We start from the raw sequence: 23,139 nt of genomic DNA on the forward strand, positions 1-23,139 counted from the left end.
TATTAGCCAAAGCAGTTCGAGTAAAATGACCACTCTGGCAACCATTTTTAAAGCCATTTCTCTGTGAAGAACGTACCTGCTCCTTTCGACAACTTGCTGATTAAAAACATGTACAAAGTACAGCGATTTAGTCATTAAAGTTATATTTAAATAGCACTTACCATTCTTTTTGTGTTCGTGCTGCCCAAATTCAAAGGTGACATTATCACCAGTTAGCACAAATGGCGCCCAGTATTTTATGGCGGAATAATTCTTTGTCTCCCGAAGAGATTTCATAGCATGGTGAAGAGCTGTACTTGCACTTTTTCTATCTGCCAAGTGTTGGTAAAAACTCTTCATAAACATCCAGGTCGCCTCGTCGTCGATTGCCCAGAGCGAAACCAGAACAGACCGGGCACCAGCACATAGGAAAGCCCTGGCTATTCCCACAATACCCTCAGGTTTTACCTCTCCCTGGCCACTATGACAGCAACTCAGCACAACCAGTCTTGCCTGAAGACGAACTGCATGAACATCGCTCAACGTTAACATGTAATCTTCCTCTTCAGGGATCTGGGATGTGCGTTCGGGATTTGGAGCCAAAGCAATTTCTCCAAATTCTTTGTCTCCATGTGCAGCAATGTGGATTAAAGCAACTGACTTCATTCTTTTCAGCACCTCAGCTTTGGTTGCACTTTTTCCTGTAAGAGGCACGGTCTGCAGGAGTTCTCCAATTATATCCACCTCTTTTTTTGCACACGGCAGCTGTTCATACATGGGTTCACCAGTGACATAAGTGACTTCCCTCAAGCACGGATCGCCCACAAGCAGCGCTTCATTCTTACTTTGGATGTCGTCAGGTGCAATACTGATCAATTTTAAAGCAGTCAGCGAGGGAATTGCACGGATCCTGACAGAGTCACTCAATGCAGAAAAAGGAGCCAGGCAAAAGTGTCCATCAGGAACAAAGACTAAGTCGTCACTCTGGATCAAGTCTGCAATAGGACTGACTAAGACATCATATAAGGGCTGCAACGAGTGCACAGAGAAGCTCAAGGACTGAACAGTTTCTTCAACAGCTTCCCTACTGCTCAAGAAGTCACTGTGTTGTCTGTCAAGTGAACGATTCTCACATCGTACAACGGTCCCTGCATTGATCTGTTTAATAGTACTTTTCATCAGAGAATCGGCACTTCCATTTTTGATTTTCTTTTGTCGAAAATCTATTCCGATATCTTCTCTTAGCAACCAGAAGCTGATCGTGTTTCCTTCAAGTGCTGTGAAAACAGTTTGTGAAGGTAGATCTTTCATAACCGAAGGGATGGTTACGTTCGTCGTACGTTTCTCATCAACGCTGTATTGCATCTTTAAAATGTCTGCCAAAGCCTGTGCTCGTCCTTGCTCAGCAGCATACAAAGCTTCATCAACCTCTCCAGTTTTCAAGAGTGCTGTCCACAGAGCGGTGTAAGCAAACCCCTTTGTGTCACGAAAACTTATTTTCCATGCATCCTCTGACCAAAGAAGACGCCTTATGTCATCAAAATAACGAATGCTTAGATGATAGCAATTAAGTGCTTTGCTCAAGGAGCCAAAAAATTCATAAAAAAGACCAATATGATACCACGCAATTACCAGCCCTATTGGGTCCTTTGTTTCCTTGCAAATACTAAGATGTTCATTGTGGTACTCTATGGCTTGCTTAAAATTACCAAGACTTCGATAAGCGTTTCCGAGATTCCCATAGGCACTTCCTTCTCCGGCCCTGTCCCCTACTTCTTTTGCAATACTAAGATGTTGATTGTGGTACTGTATGGCTTGCTTAAAATTACCAAGACTTCGATAAGCGTTTCCGAGATTCCCATAGGCACTTCCTTCTCCGGCCCTGTCCCCTACTTCTTTTGCAATACTAAGATGTTGATTGTGGTACTGTATGGCTTGCTTAAAATTACCAAGACTTTGATAAGCGTTTCCGAGATTGCAATAGGCACTTCCTTCTCCGGCCCTGTCCCCTACTTCTTTTGCAATACTAAGATGTTGATTCTGGTACTGTATGGCTTGCTTAAAAATACTAAGACTTTCATAAGCGTTTCCGAGATTGCCATAGGCTCTTCCTTCTCCGGCCCTGTCCCCTACCTCTTTTGCAATACTAAGATCTTGATTGTGGTACTCTATGGCTTGCTTAAAATTACCAAGACTTTCATAAGCGTTTCCGAGATTGCCATAGGCACCTCCTTCTCCGGCCCTGTCCCCTACCTCTTTTGCAATACTAAGATGTTGATTGTAGTACTGTATGGCTTTCTTAAAATTACCAAGACTTTGATAAGCGTTTCCGAGATTGCCATAGGCTCTTCCTTCTCTGGCCCTGTCCCCTACCTCTTTTGCAATACTAAGATCTTGATTGTGGTACTCTATGGCTTGCTTAAAATTACCAAGACTTCGATAAGCGTTTCCGAGATTACAATAGGCACTTCCTTCTCCGGCCCTGTCCCCTACCTCTTTTGCAATACTAAGATGTTGATTGTAGTACTGCATGGCTTGCTTAAAATTACCAAGACTTTGATAAGCGATTCCGAGATTGCCATAGGCACTTCCTTCTCCGGCCCTGTCCCCTACCTCTTTTGCAATACTAAGATGTTGATTCTGGTATTGTATGGCTTGCTTAAAAATACCAAGACTTTCATAAGCGTTTCCGAGATTGCCATAGGCACCTCCTTCTCTGGCCCTGTCCCCTACCTCTTTTGCAATACTAAGATCTTGATTGTGGTACTCTATGGCTTACTTAAAATTACCAAGACTTTTATAAGCGTTTCCGAGATTGCCATAGGCACTTCCTTCTCCGGCCCTGTCCCCTACCTCTTTTGCAATACTAAGATGTTGATTGTGGTACTGTATGGCTTGCTTAAAATTACCAAGACTTTGATAAGCGTTTCCGAGATTGCCATAGGCTCTTCTTTCTCTGGCCCTGTCCCCTACCTCTTTTGCAATACTGAGACATTGATTGTGGTACTCTATGGCTTGCTTAAAATTACCAAGACTTTGATAAGCATTTCCAAGATTGCCATAACCTCTTCCTTCTCCGGCCCTGTCCCCTACCTCTTTTGCAATACTAAGATCTTGATTGTGGTACTCTATGGCTTGCTTAAAATTACCAAGACTTCGATAAGCGTTTCCGAGATGGCCATAGGCTATTCCTTCTCCGGCCCTGTCCCCTACCTCTTTTGCAATACTAAGATCTTGATTGTGGTACTGTATGGCTTGCTTAAAAATACCAAGACTTTGATAATCGTTTCCGAGATTGCCATAGGCTCTTCCTTCTCTGGCCCTGTCCCCTACCTCTTTTGCAATACTAAGATGTTGATTGTGGTACTCTATGGCTTGCTTAAAATTACCAAGACTTTCATAAGCGTTTCCGAGATTGCAATAGGCTCTTCCTTCTCCGGCCCTGTCCCCTACCTCTTTTGCAATACGAAGATGTTGATTGTGGTACTCTATGGCTTGCTTAACATTACCAAGACTTTGATAAGCGTTTCCGAGATTGCCATTGGAAGTTCCTTCTCCGGCCCTGTCCCCTACCTCTTTTGCAATACTAAGATGTTGATTGTGGTACTGTATGGCTTGCTTAAAATTACCAAGACTTTGATAAGCGTTTCCGAGATTGCAATAGGCTCTTCCTTCTCCGGCCCTGTCCCCTACCTCTTTTGCAATACTAAAATCTTGATTGTGGTACTCTATGGCTTGCTTAAAATTACCAAGACTTTCATAAGCGTTTCCTAGATTGCAATAGGCCATTCCTTCTCCGGCCCTGTCCCCTACCTCTTTTGCAATACTAAGATGTTGATTGTGGTACTCTATGGCTTGCTTAAAATTACCAAGACTTTGATAAGCGTTTCCGAGATTGCCATAGGCTCTTCCTTCTCCGGCCCTGTCCCCTACCTCTTTTGTAATACTAAGACATTGATTGTGGTACTCTATGGCTTGCTTAACATTACCAAGACGTTGATAAGCGTTTCCGAGATTGCCATAAGCTCTTCGTTCTCCGGCCCAGTCCCCTACCTCTTTTGCGATACTAAGATCTTGATTGTGGTACTCTATGGCTTGCTTAAAATTACCAAGACGTTGATAAGCGTTTCCGAGATTGCAATAGGCTCTTCCTTTTCCGGCCCTGTCCCCTACCTCTTTCGCGATCCTAAGATGTTGATTGTGGTACTCTATGGCTTGCTTAAAATTACCAAGACTTTCATAAGCGTTTCCTAGATTGCAATAGGCTCTTCCTTCTCCGGCCCTGTCCCCTACCTCTTTTGTAATACTAAGACATTGATTGTGGTACTCTATGGCTTGCTTAAAATTACCAAGACTTTGATAAGCATTTCCAAGATTGCCATAAGCTCTTTGTTCTCCGGCCCAGTCCCCTACCTCTTTTGCGATACTAAGATTTTGATTGTGGTACTCTATGGCTTTCTTAAAATTACCAAGACTTTGATAAGCGTTTCCGAGATTGCAATAGGCTCTTCCTTTTCCGGCCCTGTCCCCTACCTCTTTCGCGATCCTAAGATGTTGATTGTGGTAGTCTATGGCTTGCTTAAAATTACCAAGACTTTCATAAGCGTTTCCAAGATTGCAATAGGCTCTTCCTTCTCCGGCCCTGAAACCCACTTCCTTATAAATGGCTAATGCTTCTGTGTAATGTATTATGGCCTGATTAAAGTGAGCTACAGCATGATAGTAGTTACCAAGATTGAAATAAGCCAAACCTTTGCCTTGTCTGTCTCCCACCTTTCTTGCAACGCTAAGCTCTTGCATATGCTGCTCCAAAACGTCCAACTTTCTATCCACCATTCTTGGTAATCAGAACCAGGACGTTTTTGTCAGTAATCTGGCGTGCACCTAGAAGATAAATGAACGAAAACACAATAGGTTCAATGTTTTGACTACAAGATGCTAAACTGGCACAGCAAGATTAATTGAGCAGTGAAGGAATAACTATCTTAAGCCAATATTTCAAAAGAAAATGCCTTTTTTCATCAGAGTTTCCCAAGGAATGATTTCGGCTCATGGAGACAGTTGTTACAGAATAAATAGGAATTTAGTCCGTAATATGATAAAATACTTGCACATTTAACAGACTAAGAGCGTTTTATACAATAATAATAGCGGAACATTAAAAACACAAATTTTATTATGTAAAAAGGGGAAAACAGCCTATAGAAAAGCGGTGGCATCCCAATTTATCTTTCTTATAGAAAGATAATTAAAAGTTCCTAAGATATGCTTTGCTGTCAGGAAACTTGCTGCCGGTATGTAGCTGAAACCAAAAAGACAGGAGCAGATGCCATTAAGAGTGTAATATTAAATTTTCTGCAATTGACATCAAACTCATAATTTTTTGATTTCAGGTCTAAATCTATCCAATGTTGGAATCGGAAATTTAATCGCCTGTTTTTCGTCATAATTTTTTTGTCTGGATACCTGGTAAATCCATATTTTTTGATCCAGGGACTTAAAATGAGCTAATTGATTTGCTAAAACGTTTCCATTGGGAAAGGCTGCTCGTCAGGGCAAAATTGGCCGTTTTTACTCTAGAGATGCATAATCCGGCTGTCCCCTTTCCCTCTCTTTCTCCATAAGCAGAAATCATTCCTTGGGAAACCCTGATGAAGAAAGGCATTTTCTTTCTAAATATTGGCTTAACATAGTTATTCATTCACTGCTCAATTTATCTTGTTGTGCCAGTTTATCATCCTGTAGTCAGGGCATTGAACCTATTGTGTTCTCGGCATTGTTTAAAAAGTAGGTATGCAATGCGTACGTGTGGGTAGCCACTTAGACACCGTACTACCAATGGAGTCTTTAAGTACGTTGTGCATTGTCATTCGGTTCTAACCATTCAATATACTAGCTCTCTTCGAACTTCATTGGCTTCCCATTGCCTATTGAATCAGGTTTAAGATTTAAATGAATTCATGGATCAGCGCCATCTTATCTTAGTGACCTCATTACGATCGAATAATTGCCTGTTATTAGCAGTTCTGCAGAAGATAAGGTGCCCAACACTTAATGGCGGTTCGCGTGACCTCCGTGTTGTTATGACACTTGGAGTTTTATTTGCAGAAGCAGGTGCAACACTGTTTGTAGCTGTTCCTTTAATTTTAACATCACTTTCTTGAATGTGAACACAAGCACCAAGAACAATGTGTTAAACCACTGAACAGAAAATTGTGTTTGAAAACCTAGTAGTTAGACAACAATAGTCTGTCGGATTTCAGGTACGCTGACATTTCATAAGAAGCACTTGTTTTCAACATTTGGAACCTCTTTATACTGGCTAGCTGCCGCATGCAATTTGCCTTAACCAAACATTAAAATCTTATCATCACGAGAAATTCTTACGAGAACATTTCTATAATTGGAGTTGGAGGCCTTCGGGTAAATGGTCTGGATAGCACAAGTGTTACTAATGTTTTTAAAAATACAACCACACTTTTGAGATTAAGGAACATGTTTCGATGTTTCAAACATCATCATCAGCCATAGTGAGTGTAACATAAAAATTTGTACAAGATAATCCATCTATATATATATATATACACCCGTTTACAAAAACGTTGCAATTTCAAAGTATATATGATATATATATGTCTTTTGTTTTCTCGTCAAAAAGGTGAGACATGAAGTATGTGTATTTCACGCTGAAGGAACAATACGTTTTTGTTCTAACAAAATTAATATTCAAGAATCGACGCAACAAGTTCAAAGAAAAAGCTACTTGTATTTTCTTTACGGAAGCAGTCCTTCTCAATGCCTGCTCCATATAGCTTGGATCTTCGCTGGCGTATCGTAGAGCTGCACTTTGTAGAGAACAAAACTAAGAGGTCTATAGCGCGCCATTTAAGGATATCAATGTCTACAGTGCACCGTATACTACAAAGATTGGCAGAATATGGTCACGTACGCCCGGCAAGAATAGGAAGGCCAGACATTGCAGCGTTGTTAACAAGAGCGCAGCTTCTTGTGCTCATGGAACACGTATTGAACAATCCCACAAGTTATTTGAAGGAAATGGAGCAATATTTAATTGATTCAACCGGGAGCTCTTCAAACTTAGTCGGTCTTCATCGTATTTTGAGGCACAATGGCTACTCATACAAACGGGTAAATGTATTAATTAAAACGCAAAACTATTGGGAAGGGCAGTTGGAAGAATGGATTTGTCAACTTTACTTTTATAACACTATAACATAGGTGAAGAAAATAGCCCTTCGAAAAAATTTAGAGCTCAGACGGGAGTATCAAGAGACTATTGCTGTCTTTCGTCCAGAGGAGTTTGTGTTTTTGGATGAGTGCTTTTTGTAAGTATACTATTGACAACAATTCATTGATAGGAATAAATTGAATTCGGTTGGTATGAAGTCCTTTTTTCTCTTAGAACTGAACATTCTCAATTTGCGACCATTTCAAATTTGTAACAGGATCGTGGAGTAACCAGAAATTATGGTTATAACGTGAGAGGACAGATTGCTACGGGTCGGTATGTAAATCCTCGTTCTACAAGAGTTACATCTATATCAGCTGTCAGTTATGATGGCCTTATAGCGGCACACATGACAAGGAAAACGCTGAATGGCAGAAGGTTTAAACGCTTCCTGAGGAATGAGATCGCACCCCAGCTTCAGCCGTATAACGGAGTCAATGACCGATCTGTTGTTGTTATGGGTAGGTGTTGATTGTAACAATCTCTTCGTGACCTGATCTGGCAATGCACGGATCGTATGGCCGGAAATGTTTGCGCAAATGTTTGAACTCGATCTCAGAAGGCGTGATAAAAAAAAAAAAGACACTTTTTACCTTATTGCGATCTGTAAAGATCGACCTTCTTTTGCTATCTAAATAAAAACGTTAATCAGTAGATGATCAAAAGTGCTGCAGGTGAATGAATCATAGTACTCCTCTTCTACCATAGATGACCGTGCACAATCTTTAATTTTCGCCCCCACAAGATATAAGGCCATAGTTGTTCAAAGGATGGGTAGCGCTATCCACCTGGGATAAATCACCATCCAGCGGATAAATAGTAACAAAACCTATTGAGTTAATTCTGTGGATAGCGTTATCCACCCTCTGAACACTGGGGCCAGGTCAGAGAAATGTTGCTAACAAAAGACCTCAAACTTATCCTACCATTTGAAACAAATGAAAATTCGCTTATTTAATTCTTTCATTGTTGGTTTTACAGATAACCATGCAGCCCATCACGTCGCAGGTGTAGAGGAGATTGTAGAGGCTACTGGGGCACTTCTTTTATATCTCCCACCTTATTGTCCCGAATTAAATCCAATCGAAGGAGTATTTTCTATAGTAAAAGGATGGCTTCGAGCAAACGATTTGATGTTTCTTATCACGCCAGACCCACAAGAAATGATATTGAGGGGATTCTTTCACGTCACTAGAAGTGATGTACAATCACTTTATACACACTGTGGTTATTCGTAACGAACATTCATTTACAGTCACCCAGTCATTGCCGTAGAACTGTACTTATAAATTGACTGGATTCAGATTTGAAAGTTTATGTATACGGTGGTATAAGTAAAATCAAACATAGACGTATTAAAATAAAGTGGACATTCTTGAACTTTACTTGAACTTTGAACTTTATTGTCACAATATAACATTACAATTCTTAACTTTTTTTACAGTTGGCTCGCAAATAGTAAATCTAATCTAGGCGGGTCAACTGTGTACTTTTTAACTGGCACTCCCAGCTAAAACTTGACGGAGCTCTGCCGTAGCGTCCTCACACCACGGCAGGCTAAAGAATTGCTCTATCCTACTTTCAGCAACAACTTAATCCTATCTTTAATTCCTTATGATACAGAAGGTACTGTTATCACTTCCCTTCGACAACAACTCCAATTACACGTAGACAAGCCTAAAAGTGGGGTTCCAAACAATACTCCCCTGTTCACAAGTCCGATAAATACTGTGTTGTGTCTTTCTTTCAGTTTGTTCCAAATTTATTAAAATCATCTATCAATAGAAGTCAGTCAAGAAAAATTAAAATTCAACGGGTTGTTCCTTCCCGAGATCGTGGAAAGCTCCATTTATTAAGCAAATTATGTTTTGAACGTCGCACTTTTTTAGTTTCCCACGCCTTAGCAGCTTGCCCGATGGGTGAAAAGTCAAGTAAATGTTAAACACCGTATAGTATATTTAAACCAAGTGCGCACTAGGGGAATATCGGCCGAGGTCAAGATGGTATGGTACGTTCACGAAAGACACACTATCCACAGCCGTTTCAGAATCTTTTCTTTTCTTTCCTTTTTTTATTGTCATTTTTAAGTAAAGATCTCTTTAAAGTCCAGGAATGTGGATTATTTAAATCCTTAAATAACACAATAAAAATAAAACAATTTATTACATCTGTTACTTTGGGCTAACATTTTGAGATGTCACGCAGGACATTTTTCTTCTGTTCTTCGAATTCTTCTTTGGAGAGAGCTCCTGATTGGTATAGCTCGCTTAGCATCTGCATCTGTTTAATAGCTCTGTCCTGTTGTATGTGGCTTTATCAGCGGATGCCTAAGGAGGTCAGATGTAGACAAAAATCATATTTTTTTATCTTGAAGCTTCATGCTCCTTATCCTAAAGATAACTACTGTTGGCAAGGTGTTGCTTAGGGCGAGCTCCGCTTGATAGGACAACAGTAATTGAATCATGTGTATGGATAAATTTCGGCCAAGCCCTGATGGGCATGGCCGTTTATTAAAACTCATTATAGTAACATGGGAAAAGCCAAATCTAAAAGGCGTAGTCCCAGGAAAGGTGAGGGCAAACCCACTATATGCAAACGACAGAAAACAGGGAGGGAGAGAGGGAGGGACGGAAATTTGATCTTTACTTGCTTGTAGAAGCGAGTGAAAGAGAAGTCACGCTTTGTTTGTATGCCTTATAAGGTTTACCAAGGAATGACATCCCGGATGGCAGGAATGCCCCAACTGGAAGCTGGAAAGTTGCTCAAAACGTCGCAATCAACATAAAACCATTTCTTTCCTTTGGGAAAGAAAAAATATTCTTAATCTATTTGTTAGTTGTTTTAGAGAACGTAAGCGATAAAAGAAGTACGTTGAAGGAGACTTGAAAAAACTCACAGTTGCCCATGTGTTTTGTCAATCAATCTTTAACTATTCAATTCAAACAAGCTTGGACACTTACCTGTTCAGCATGGGAAGATACGTCGGATCTGCTGTTTTTTAGAAATACAGATGCTACTTCAGTTAATGCTTGTGTAAGCTCAGATGCGCTTTTGGTTCGTTTCTTGGAAGTATTTGAGAATACAGGGTAGTCTGGTGGCTCTTGATAACTACTGTGATGTCCCCTTTCCTGTGGAAATTAAAGTTACACTGAATTAACGCTGAAAAGTACCCGAGCCATTCATGACCAGCGATTTTAAGGAAATGACACTGAATGGTAATATTTTCATAAAGCCACTTTAACCAACAGATCAACAAAAACGCACTTAGCTCCCATCAAACCTGAGTATTCAATATACATTTGTTCATTACGCTTTGCTTTGTTCTTCTTGAAAAAATTCAAAACATGAAAGCCCAAAATCATACAAGTGGAAACTACGTAGAAATACATGATAAAAAAAATGGTTTATGTTCACGTCTCCTCGAATTTACCAATGCGGTTGCCCACAGCCTGTATTCTCCGAGGCCCCACTTATCTTCGTGGATGGAACGTAGTCGTTCGATAGTTTTTTCCAGTGATTTTCCCTTCGACTGTTTTCGTGGTCTCTTGTTTTTCGAGGAATCGTCCGAATCTGTCTCGCTGTCGTCTGGGGACACTTGCACTGGGGCTGTTTTTCCTAAGAAAAACGTTAAAAAAATTAATGTTATAAAAACAAATGAAGAACTCAAAACGCAGCAGTAGAGTTATACTTACCTTGCGCGACATCTTTGGCAGTTCGTTTTGAAGCGCTCTCTTCCTGCTTTCTACATATATAGAAGACTGCTTGCTGATTCTTGTGCAGTTCGCCACTTTCGAAAGCCCTCTGAAGGTCATCATTTGATGTAATTTTAAATTTTTTGTTTGAATAGCCGATATAACCAATTTCAGCCCTTTCTGCCTCACTGAAACCAAGGTGTTCTCCATACATATCAACAGGCATTCGCGTGGTACTCTGTACATCCATCTCCGGGAACTCTTCAATCCTGAATTTTTTAAAAGTTCTCTTATTGTTGGGGTCGTTCATTACCCGAACTAATAATTTACGGGTAGCCATCACAAAGATGTGTGTGGTCTATAAATCCGCAAAACAAAACATCCCCGAACCAACCAAAATTTATGACGCATTTAAGTCATTTAAACCTTGAATGATTCACCATCGCACGGGGCTCATGCCAGCAAGGCCGAAATCGAGCAGAATAGCCCTTTTCACGGTTAGTTTTTCTCATTTGCATTACAATGTAATCTGGCATGTATGTGAGGCAATTTTGGGCTATTTTGTAGTTTCAACCCGAAATTGCCTCCCTCCCACAAAAGCAAAACCATGAGTAAAGTGCTACTCGTGCTTCCTCGCTATTGCATCCGGAGGATGACAATAGTTCGTGGCTTTGTCGGCATGACAAGCAATCGCAAACAATACGTGTTTTGGGGTAGACTTTCATAAACCGGACTAAAATTGCGGAGGACAGAAGAACCATTGTTAGTCCGATTAGGCCTTGCTAATTAGGTACTGTTATGTTCGCTTTCTTCTTTTGTTTTATGGACATTAATTATTTCGAACCCTACAAAAGGTTTGACAGCAGCTATTGTTCTTTCCTTTTGTAAAAATGGCCCCATATTATTTTTCCTGTCAACACCTTTTTGACGAGAAAACAAAAGACATATATATATCATATATACTTTGAAATTGCAACGTTTTTGTAAACAGGTGTATATATATATATACACCCGTTTACAAAAACAAAAGAAGAAAGCGAACATAACAGTACCTAATTAGCAAGGCCTAATCGGACTAACAATGGTTCTTCTGTCCTCCGCAATTTTAGTCCGGTTTATGAAAGTCTACCCCAAAACACGTATTGTTTGCGATTGCTTGTCATGCCGACAAAGCCACGAACTATTGTCATCCTCCGGATGCAATAGCGAGGAAGCACGAGTAGCACTTTACTCATGGTTTTGCTTTTGTGGGAGGGAGGCAATTTCGGGTTGAAACTACAAAATAGCCCAAAATTGCCTCACATACATGCCAGATTACATTGTAATGCAAATGAGAAAAACTAACCGTGAAAAGGGCTATTCTGCTCGATTTCGGCCTTGCTGGCATGAGCCCCGTGCGATGGTGAATCATTCAAGGTTTAAATGACTTAAATGCGTCATAACTTTTGGTTGGTTCGGGGATGTTTTGTTTTGCGGATTTATAGACCACACACATCTTTGTGATGGCTACCCGTAAATTATTAGTTCGGGTAATGAACGACCCCAACAATAAGAGAACTTTTAAAAAATTCAGGATTGAAGAGTTCCCGGAGATGGATGTACAGAGTACCACGCGAATGCTTGTTGATATGTATGGAGAACACCTTGGTTTCAGTGAGGCAGAAAGGGCTGAAATTGGTTATATCGGCTATTCAAACAAAAAATTTAAAATTACATCAAATGATGACCTTCAGAGGGCTTTCGAAAGTGGCGAACTGCACAAGAATCAGCAAGCAGTCTTCTATATATGTAGAAAGCAGGAAGAGAGCGCTTCAAAACGAACTGCCAAAGATGTCGCGCAAGGTAAGTATAACTCTACTGCTGCGTTTTGAGTTCTTCATTTGTTTTTATAACATTAATTTTTTTAACGTTTTTCTTAGGAAAAACAGCCCCAGTGCAAGTGTCCCCAGACGACAGCGAGACAGATTCGGACGATTCCTCGAAAAACAAGAGACCACGAAAACAGTCGAAGGGAAAATCACTGGAAAAAACTATCGAACGACTACGTTCCATCCACGAAGATAAGTGGGGCCTCGGAGAATACAGGCTGTGGGCAACCGCATTGGTAAATTCGAGGAGACGTGAACATAAACCATTTTTTTTATCATGTATTTCTACGTAGTTTCCACTTGTATGATTTTGGGCTTTCATGTTTTGAATTTTTTTCAAGAAGAACAAAGCAAAGCGTAATGAACAAATGTATATTGAATACTCAGGTTTGATGGGAGCTAAGTGCGTTTTTGTTGATCTGTTGGTTAAAGTGGCTTTATGAAAATATTACCATTCAGTGTCATTTCCTTAAAATCGCTGGTCATGAATGGCTCGGGTACTTTTCAGCGTTAATTCAGTGTAACTTTAATTTCCACAGGAAAGGGGACATCACAGTAGTTATCAAGAGCCACCAGACTACCCTGTATTCTCAAATACTTCCAAGAAACGAACCAAAAGCGCATCTGAGCTTACACAAGCATTAACTGAAGTAGCATCTGTATTTCTAAAAAGCAGCAGATCCGACGTATCTTCCCATGCTGAACAGGTAAGTGTCCAAGCTTGTTTGAATTGAATAGTTAAAGATTGATTGACAAAACACATGGGCAACTGTGAGTTTTTTCAAGTCTCCTTCAACGTACTTCTTTTATCGCTTACGTTCTCTAAAACAACTAACAAATAGATTAAGAATATTTTTTCTTTCCCAAAGGAAAGAAATGGTTTTATGTTGATTGCGACGTTTTGAGCAACTTTCCAGCTTCCAGTTGGGGCATTCCTGCCATCCGGGATGTCATTCCTTGGTAAACCTTATAAGGCATACAAACAAAGCGTGACTTCTCTTTCACTCGCTTCTACAAGCAAGTAAAGATCAAATTTCCGTCCCTCCCTCTCTCCCTCCCTGTTTTCTGTCGTTTGCATATAGTGGGTTTGCCCTCACCTTTCCTGGGACTACGCCTTTTAGATTTGGCTTTTCCCATGTTACTATAATGAGTTTTAATAAACGGCCATGCCCATCAGGGCTTGGCCGAAATTTATCCATACACATGATTCAATTACTGTTGTCCTATCAAGCGGAGCTCGCCCTAAGCAACACCTTGCCAACAGTAGTTATCTTTAGGATAAGGAGCATGAAGCTTCAAGATAAAAAAATATGATTTTTGTCTACATCTGACCTCCTTAGGCATCCGCTGATAAAGCCACATACAACAGGACAGAGCTATTAAAACAGATGCAGATGCTAAGCGAGCTATACCAATCAGGAGCTCTCTCCAAAGAAGAATTCGAAGAACAGAAGAAAAATGTCCTGCGTGACATCTCAAAATGTTAGCCCAAAGTAACAGATGTAATAAATTGTTTTATTTTTATTGTGTTATTTAAGGATTTAAATAATCCACATTCCTGGACTTTAAAGAGATCTTTACTTAAAAATGACAATAAAAAAAGGAAAGAAAAGAAAAGATTCTGAAACGGCTGTGGATAGTGTGTCTTTCGTGAACGTACCATACCATCTTGACCTCGGCCGATATTCCCCTAGTGCGCACTTGGTTTAAATATACTATACGGTGTTTAACATTTACTTGACTTTTCACCCATCGGGCAAGCTGCTAAGGCGTGGGAAACTAAAAAAGTGCGACGTTCAAAACATAATTTGCTTAATAAATGGAGCTTTCCACGATCTCGGGAAGGAACAACCCGTTGAATTTTAATTTTTCTTGACTGACTTCTATTGATAGATGATTTTAATAAATTTGGAACAAACTGAAAGAAAGACACAACACAGTATTTATCGGACTTGTGAACAGGGGAGTATTGTTTGGAACCCCACTTTTAGGCTTGTCTACGTGTAATTGGAGTTGTTGTCGAAGGGAAGTGATAACAGTACCTTCTGTATCATAAGGAATTAAAGATAGGATTAAGTTGTTGCTGAAAGTAGGATAGAGCAATTCTTCAGCCTGCCGTGGTGTGAGGACGCTACGGCAGAGCTCCGTCAAGTTTTAGCTGGGAGTGCCAGTTAAAAAGTACACAGTTGACCCGCCTAGATTAGATTTACTATTTGCGAGCCAACTGTAAAAAAAGTTAAGAATTGTAATGTTATATTGTGACAATAAAGTTCAAAGTTCAAGTAAAGTTCAAGAATGTCCACTTTATTTTAATACGTCTATGTTTGATTTTACTTATACCACCGTATACATAAACTTTCAAATCTGAATCCAGTCAATTTATAAGTACAGTTCTACGGCAATGACTGGGTGACTGTAAATGAATGTTCGTTACGAATAACCACAGTGTGTATAAAGTGATTGTACATCACTTCTAGTGACGTGAAAGAATCCCCTCAATATCATTTCTTGTGGGTCTGGCGTGATAAGAAACATCAAATCGTTTGCTCGAAGCCATCCTTTTACTATAGAAAATACTCCTTCGATTGGATTTAATTCGGGACAATAAGGTGGGAGATATAAAAGAAGTGCCCCAGTAGCCTCTACAATCTCCTCTACACCTGCGACGTGATGGGCTGCATGGTTATCTGTAAAACCAACAATGAAAGAATTAAATAAGCGAATTTTCATTTGTTTCAAATGGTAGGATAAGTTTGAGGTCTTTTGTTAGCAACATTTCTCTGACCTGGCCCCAGTGTTCAGAGGGTGGATAACGCTATCCACAGAATTAACTCAATAGGTTTTGTTACTATTTATCCGCTGGATGGTGATTTATCCCAGGTGGATAGCGCTACCCATCCTTTGAACAACTATGGCCTTATATCTTGTGGGGGCGAAAATTAAAGATTGTGCACGGTCATCTATGGTAGAAGAGGAGTACTATGATTCATTCACCTGCAGCACTTTTGATCATCTACTGATTAACGTTTTTATTTAGATAGCAAAAGAAGGTCGATCTTTACAGATCGCAATAAGGTAAAAAGTGTCTTTTTTTTTTTTATCACGCCTTCTGAGATCGAGTTCAAACATTTGCGCAAACATTTCCGGCCATACGATCCGTGCATTGCCAGATCAGGTCACGAAGAGATTGTTACAATCAACACCTACCCATAACAACAACAGATCGGTCATTGACTCCGTTATACGGCTGAAGCTGGGGTGCGATCTCATTCCTCAGGAAGCGTTTAAACCTTCTGCCATTCAGCGTTTTCCTTGTCATGTGTGCCGCTATAAGGCCATCATAACTGACAGCTGATATAGATGTAACTCTTGGAGAACGAGGATTTACATACCGACCCGTAGCAATCTGTCCTCTCACGTTATAACCATAATTTCTGGTTACTCCACGATCCTGTTACAAATTTGAAATGGTCGCAAATTGAGAATGTTCAGTTCTAAGAGAAAAAAGGACTTCATACCAACCGAATTCAATTTATTCCTATCAATGAATTGTTGTCAATAGTATACTTACAAAAAAGCACTCATCCAAAAACACAAACTCCTCTGGACGAAAGACAGCAATAGTCTCTTGATACTCCCGTCTGAGCTCTAATTTTTTCGAAGGGCTATTTTCTTCACCTATGTTATAGTGTTATAAAAGTAAAGTTGACAAATCCATTCTTCCAACTGCCCTTCCCAATAGTTTTGCGTTTTAATTAATACATTTACCCGTTTGTATGAGTAGCCATTGTGCCTCAAAATACGATGAAGACCGACTAAGTTTGAAGAGCTCCCGGTTGAATCAATTAAATATTGCTCCATTTCCTTCAAATAACTTGTGGGATTGTTCAATACGTGTTCCATGAGCACAAGAAGCTGCGCTCTTGTTAACAACGCTGCAATGTCTGGCCTTCCTATTCTTGCCGGGCGTACGTGACCATATTCTGCCAATCTTTGTAGTATACGGTGCACTGTAGACATTGATATCCTTAAATGGCGCGCTATAGACCTCTTAGTTTTGTTCTCTACAAAGTGCAGCTCTACGATACGCCAGCGAAGATCCAAGCTATATGGAGCAGGCATTGAGAAGGACTGCTTCCGTAAAGAAAATACAAGTAGCTTTTTCTTTGAACTTGTTGCGTCGATTCTTGAATATTAATTTTGTTAGAACAAAAACGTATTGTTCCTTCAGCGTGAAATACACATACTTCGTGTCTCACCTTTTTGACGAGAAAACAAAAGACATATATATATCATATATACTTTGAAATTGCAACGTTTTTGTAAACGGGTGTATATATATATATATATATATATATATATATATATAGTATGTGCGAGAAGAGCAAAAAGTGAACTTCTTCGATGGTCAAGACACTTTAATGACGTTTCGCCCTTCGGGCTTCTTCAGATAAGTGTGACAGGATTAAAAATACTTGGAATAAAAATTGTCCATGACTTAGTCTTAAATAGGCTAAAAAAATTTAAATACAATCAAAATAACAATAAAATTAACGTGTAAAAAAATATAGGCACTAGGTCTATAAGGTATTTCGTAATGAAATGAAGAAAAGTATAATAATGTCGTGGCAAAATCCCAAATCAAAGCCCCTGAACAAAGGCACTATAGAGCTCACAATTCTTCGTAACAGGATCCGAAAGGAAAGGCCTTTGAATGGTTAACAACAAATACCTAATTAACAGGCCCCGAACTCCAGCATTGTGTGCTCTACTTTCAGCCCCTGAGCAATCAATCTGTGATGGAGGTATAGGGATGATACTTTCGATCTTTGGACATTGGGACATGCTAAATTACTTGAATTCACACCATATATCAACTCCCTTTATCCCACTATTAAATTTACCCTTGTACACTCTCCCACATCACTCGATGTTTTGGATCTTACGCTTAGTTTTGTTGAGGGCTATATTCAAACTGATATATATTCTAAGCCCACAGATAATCACATTTATTTGTTACGTAATAGTGCCCATCCCGCCCATTGCTCCAAAGCCATCCCTTATGGAGTAGCCACCAGAGTTAGAAGAAATTGTTCTACCTCTGAGGCTTTTGAGAAGCGTAGTCTTGAATACCAAAGTTACTTAATTAACAGAGGTTATAATCCTTCCCAAGTGAAACAACAATTTGAGAAAGCCAAATCTATTTCCATGGAGAATCTGCTTGTTCCTAGTACAAAGCAATCTAAAAAGGTTTTTCCTTTAGTTTTAGATTTTAATCCTTCTTTACCTAGCATTGGGAAAATTCTCTTTTCCCATCAATATCTCATTGATAATTCAACTTCCTTATCCAAAATTCTCCCTAAGGGATCGATCATTCCCTCCTTTCGAAAATCCAAAAACATTAAAGAAATTCTTGCACGACCTCGCCGCACCTATATCAATCACACAGAAAGACAAGGTTGCTTTAAATGTAAAGGGAAATGCAATCTCTGTAAGAATTTTTTAGTTGAATCAGATAATTTTTCTAGCGCTAGAACAGGCAGGAGCTATCCTATCAGACAACAACTCCATTGTAAATCTAAGAACGTTATCTATTTGATCACTTGCAACAAATGTAATGTCCAGTATATTGGTTCTACAACCAATGTGTTTAAAGTCAGACTTCGGAACCACAAGTCAGCCATGAGTACAAAGAAGAACACCTGTGAAGTTGCTATACACTTTAACAAAGAAACTCATGTTTTATCTGATTTCGGTTTCGTTATCATCGAACAAATTTGCAATTATAGCGATCACAATAGCCTCAACGACCGCTTGCTTACAAGAGAAGTTTTTTGGAGTGCACAACTTTGCACCCTTCAACCTTACGGGTTGAATAAAAGATCAGAGTTCAACTCTAGGAATAGAATTAGATATAATTAACACCTGGGTCTTATCACCCACAAGTGTTCTCCTTTTTGACTTGTATAAAAGGTTTTTATCTTTTTATTCTTTAGATCTTTCAGTGCATCAATCGTTCAAAGGCCCAATCAGGGATCTTGTTACAGGGCTGAGAGTAGAGCACACAATGCTGGAGTTCAGGGGCTGTTAATTAGGTTTTTGTTATTAACCATTCAAAGGTCTTTTCTTTCGGATCCTGTTACGAAGAATTGTGAGCTCGAAAGCGCCTTTGTTCAGGGGCTTTGATTTGGGATTTTTCTGCGACATTATTATACTTTTCTTCATTTCATTACGTAATACCTTAGAGGGCCAGTGCCTATTTTTTTACACGTTAATTTTATTGTTATTTTGATTGTATTCAAATGTTTTTAGCCTATTTAAGACTAAGTCATGGCCCATTTTTATTCCAAGTATTTTTAATCCTGTCACACTTATCTGAAGAAGCCCGAAGGGCGAAACGTCATTAAAGTTTCTTGACCATCGATGAAGTTCGCTGTTTGCTCTTCTCACACATACTACAATTTTTCAAGTGTAAGCGTGTAGTATCCTTTGGATCCTTCTTCCAAGTGGCATCACCATTGGTAAGCCAATTCCGCATTCAAATATAATACTTTTTAATTTTTTACTGTGATGGTTACCTCCCATAATTAACTCTATATTGTTCACTTCATCTACTATTGTGTAAGTGGTTTTTCTGTCTATAAGCTGGCCTATTTTGTCACCTACTCATCAGCGCTTGTTTGTAAATTTCGTGTAATTAAGCAATTTGTTTATTGCGTCACTGTCACTTCTTCACATATATAAGATCTTGAAACCGACTCAGTTCCTGCCAAGTATTTTTTAGTTTTTAGCTTATTGTGAACACTGAGGAAGCCCGAAGGGCGAAACGTTTGTTCTCTACATTAAACATGGACCTGTGAGTAGTTTGCTTTTGACTCCATTTTTCATTCAACCTATTTATCACCACGTGAAGTCAAGGCATCGTGTACCTTCTTTGGATCCTGCTCGCAAGTGGCATTCTTCGTTGGCGACGCAGCATTTTTCATTCTACCTGCTATTTTACTTTGGTTGTGTGCCTGTAAATCGTACCGATACGATAATGTCCAGGTCTCCATTATCATCATACAGCATCATCAATACTTGGAACAAGCTGATTCGCTTTCAACATCACCACCGTTTCCTTTCACGTTGCAAGCAACTTAATTCTATTCCACAAGGTCTAAAGCTTAACTTCAAGTTAGCTCTTGGTTCCAGTGACGAGGCTCTTAAACAACGCCGTGAAAAACATCTCTTCGCTGCATCAATGAACATTCTCAGTGATCTAGTCAATTTTGCTGACACAACTACTCGTCAGTTACAACAACAGGTCGAAGAGAAGCGTAAGCTTCTTTTCGAACATCATGACCAGGGCACCGCCCTCGACTCCTGGAATACAGCAAAGAGGAGCACCATATCGTCAAACAGAAGCTTGAACTTGAGATATCGCCACAAGATTAAGAAAGTCTATACAGTTGCACCTGTCATCTACCATCATACTGAACAATTGCATGAAGAGAACGCAAGGATACCAAAACACAAGAACAGACGCTTTTCCAAAAAGGTTAGAATAGATAAAAAACGAATTTTCTTTTCTTCTGCAAGACGCGTTTCTTCTACACGACGTGTCCCTTCTAGCTTAGGTAATGTGAAATTTTTCCCAATCAACCTTTCTTCGAGAATTAGATCCATACGAAAAATCGTTGCTTAGTAAGGGACCCTCGTTTTGTCCTGTCCCCCGGGATATTGATAGGCTCAAGTTACAAGAATATTGGGAGAAATTCGAGAATAGGCTTAGAGCAGCTACGTTTTTCTTCAATAATCGTGATATTAATAATGGTCCGACTGTAGAAGAAAGGAAGCCTGTCTTCCCTACAGTTAAAAAAGTTTCATCATGGAAAGCCCCTGTTTCCAAATTTCCGGAAGTTGAGTTGTTTCTCGAATCGGTCAAGAAAGAGCTATTCGATCCCACAAACGTTTCTACTGTCCATGACAATCTTTCTGTAGGTGAGAGAAGGGCTTTCTCTCGACTTAAAAACCTAGATGAGCAAGCTATTAGAATTCAAGACAAGGGCTCCAAATTTGTTATTCTGGATAAAACAGAATATTCATCTAAAATGCTTGGCCAGTTGGAAAACCCACTCCACTATAAAAAACTTGATTCCGATCCTAGTGCCAACTATGCTAATACCATTTTAGAGTGGAGTAACAAATGGCTACAGAAAAGGCAAATCGACCAAAATATTGCTAATTGGGTTGTTAATAACAAAGCCAAACCGGGCAAAGCCTTTGGGACTATTAAGACACACAAGGAAGGGAACCCGCTTAGGTTAATTACTTCTTGTCGTGGGACAGCAATTGAAAACCTTTCTGCATTTACCGAATTTTATCTCAAGCCATTAGCCCAAAAACTGCCTTCATTTGTCAAAGATACTACTCACTTGCTGCAAAAAATTGAAGATCTCAACAAGACTGGACCATTCCCCGAAGGTACCCTTCTTGTTTCCTGGGACGTTGTGTCAATGTTCCCCAATATTGACAACAATCTGGGAATAAAAACTGTCACTAATGCTCTTAATTCACGAGAATTCCAAATTCCGTCAACTGAATGTATCGTTGAGGCTGTGAAGATCTGCTTAGAGCACAACAATTCCCACTTTCAGATCAACAATTTTTGCAAACTCATGGCACCGCAATGGGCCCTAAGAAAGCGTGTAGTTACGCTGATTTGGCAATGGGAATTATCGATCAAAAGGCCAAATCTGGGGAGACCAAACCTAATTTATGGTGGAGATATCGAGACGACATTTTCGATCTTTGGACCCAGGGTACCACCAAGCTGAAGGATTTTACCGAATTCATTAAATCACTGTACCCCACCATCAAATTTACCATGGTATCATCAGAAATTTCACTCAATGTTTGGATCTCACCTTCCTTCTAGTTGATGGGCTTATTCAGACTGATATCTATTCCAAACCTACCGACCATCACATCTACTTATTGCGTAACAGTGCCCATCCATCTCATTGTACCAGGGCCATCCCGTTCGGAGTTGCTACAAGAGTTCGCAGAAATTGTTCCACAATTGAAAAGTTTGAAGAACGTAGCAAGGAATATCAGAATTATCTAGTAGATCGTGGTTACAACCCTTCTAAAGTTAAAACACAATTTGATAAGGCCAAAGATACACCCAGGGAGAACCTTCTTTCACCTAAAGAACGAGAGAAAAAGGTTATTTTTCCCTTGTGGTTATTTTAACCCACATTTGCCCAACATTGGTAAAATCATTAAGTCGTATAGCCATTTCATTTATGATTCACCGACATTAGCACAGATTTTTCCCAAAGGGTCAATCATTCCATCTTAGAGAAGGGCCAAAACCATCAAAGAGCTCCTAGCGCGACCCAAGGGATCTAATTATACTAACAACGACCATTCTGCTACAGGTTGTTTTAAATGTAGCAAAAAATGTGATTTATGTAAGAACTTTTTGAAGGAGGATAAGATTTTTTACAGCGCTCGTACAGATCGTTATTACACTATTAGGCAACATCTTGGTTGCAAATCTAAAAACGTTATTTATTTGGCCACTTGCAAGAAGTGTAAGGTTCAGTATGTGGGTTCAACATCCAATGAATTCAAGGTCAGGTTTCGGAATCACAAATCGGCTATGCTTACTAACAAGACTACGTGCGAATTAGCAGTGCATTTCAATAGTGTTGAACACCAGATGTCTGACTTTGAATTCATTGTTATCGAAAAAATTGTTAATGAATGTGAAGATCACATTGATAGGCGTTTACTCACAAGGGAAGCTTTTTGGTGCTCCCAGTTGTGTACTCTTCATCCCCACGGGCTTAACAAACGATCAGAGTTCAACTCTAAAAATAGAGTTAGGTTTAGCCAATAAGTTTTATGTATTTTTTAGCCATGCATTTTTAGCCATTTTTTAGCCATTTTCATTTATTATCTTTCCCAAAACATTTTTTCCATTAAATTCTTCATAACTTTAGACATAATACTTTTTAATTTTTTACTGTGATGGTTACCTCCCATAATAACTCTATATTGTTCACTTCATCTACTATTGTGTAAGTGGTTTTTCTGTCTATAAGCTGGCCTATTTTGTCACCTACTCATTAGCGCTTGTTTGTAAATTTCGTGTAATTAAGCAATTTGTTTATTGCGTCACTGTCACTTCTTCACATACAGCTATTTCGAGAAAGTTTGTCAAGAATAAAGTGCACGCGACAATCCCGAAAGGTAATATAGGATATGATCAATACACTGTTGCTAGCGACTGTAGCTGTCGAACCTACTTTTTGTTACTTTCCTTCAGCACTCGCAAACATATATCAGTGGCCTCCCGTAC

At 39.5% G+C, this 23,139-nt stretch overlaps 3 protein-coding genes and 1 pseudogene across 4 annotated transcripts; 2 read left to right on the forward strand and 2 right to left on the reverse strand.

Annotated features, from left to right (window-relative positions):
- LOC137987846 (tetratricopeptide repeat protein 28-like) overlaps positions 1–4,857 on the reverse strand; it is an 8,043-nt pseudogene extending 3,186 nt beyond the window's left edge.
- A 7,542-nt stretch (positions 4,858–12,399) lies between these two features.
- Positions 12,400–14,915, forward strand: LOC137987844 (uncharacterized). The gene is made up of 4 exons (XM_068833929.1): positions 12,400–12,762; positions 12,840–13,024; positions 13,328–13,495; positions 14,129–14,915. Exons 1-4 carry the CDS (start codon positions 12,423–12,425, stop codon positions 14,273–14,275), a joined length of 840 nt encoding a protein of 279 aa, XP_068690030.1. The 5' UTR covers positions 12,400–12,422; the 3' UTR covers positions 14,276–14,915.
- A 163-nt stretch (positions 14,916–15,078) lies between these two features.
- On the reverse strand, positions 15,079–17,118 carry LOC137987843 (uncharacterized). 2 transcript variants are annotated; one of them, XM_068833928.1, is made up of 3 exons: positions 16,557–17,118; positions 15,996–16,239; positions 15,079–15,475 (listed from the first exon to the last, which is right to left on the reverse strand). In XM_068833928.1, exons 1-3 carry the CDS (start codon positions 16,908–16,910, stop codon positions 15,219–15,221), a joined length of 855 nt encoding a protein of 284 aa, XP_068690029.1. In that variant the 5' UTR covers positions 16,911–17,118; the 3' UTR covers positions 15,079–15,218. The 2 variants fall into 2 exon arrangements, 1 of the variants encoding a protein (XP_068690029.1); XR_011120712.1 differs by lacking the exon at positions 16,557–17,118 and adding an exon at positions 16,360–16,430 and having other exon boundaries at positions 15,087–15,475.
- Positions 17,119–19,827: 2,709 nt separating this feature from the next.
- On the forward strand, positions 19,828–21,607 carry LOC137987848 (uncharacterized). The gene is made up of 2 exons (XM_068833931.1): positions 19,828–20,407; positions 20,772–21,607. Exons 1-2 carry the CDS (start codon positions 19,828–19,830, stop codon positions 21,605–21,607), a joined length of 1,416 nt encoding a protein of 471 aa, XP_068690032.1.
- The last annotated feature ends 1,532 nt before the right edge of the window (positions 21,608–23,139 follow it).

This window comes from Montipora foliosa, unplaced genomic scaffold (genome assembly GCF_036669935.1).
Source record: "Montipora foliosa isolate CH-2021 unplaced genomic scaffold, ASM3666993v2 scaffold_391, whole genome shotgun sequence".
NCBI classification, from domain to species: Eukaryota; Metazoa; Cnidaria; class Anthozoa; order Scleractinia; family Acroporidae; genus Montipora; species Montipora foliosa.

Bases quoted from the DNA above. Each gene is read 5' to 3' on its own strand.
- LOC137987843 (XM_068833928.1), bottom strand. From the start codon at position 16,910: ATGCCTGCTCCATATAGCTTGGATCTTCGCTGGCGTATCGTAGAGCTG. The intron at 16,240-16,556 runs GTAAATGTATTA...AATTTGTAACAG, and splicing joins ATGGCTACTCATACAAACGG to GATCGTGGAGTAACCAGAAA. The intron at 15,476-15,995 runs GTAGGTGTTGAT...TTGGTTTTACAG, and splicing joins CCGATCTGTTGTTGTTATGG to ATAACCATGCAGCCCATCAC.
- LOC137987844 (XM_068833929.1), top strand. From the start codon at position 12,423: ATGGCTACCCGTAAATTATTAGTTCGGGTAATGAACGACCCCAACAAT. The intron at 13,025-13,327 runs GTAAATTCGAGG...TAATTTCCACAG, and splicing joins GGCTGTGGGCAACCGCATTG to GAAAGGGGACATCACAGTAG. The intron at 13,496-14,128 runs GTAAGTGTCCAA...TGACCTCCTTAG, and splicing joins TATCTTCCCATGCTGAACAG to GCATCCGCTGATAAAGCCAC.
- LOC137987848 (XM_068833931.1), top strand. From the start codon at position 19,828: ATGTCCAGGTCTCCATTATCATCATACAGCATCATCAATACTTGGAAC. The intron at 20,408-20,771 runs GTAATGTGAAAT...ATCTTTCTGTAG, and splicing joins ACGTGTCCCTTCTAGCTTAG to GTGAGAGAAGGGCTTTCTCT.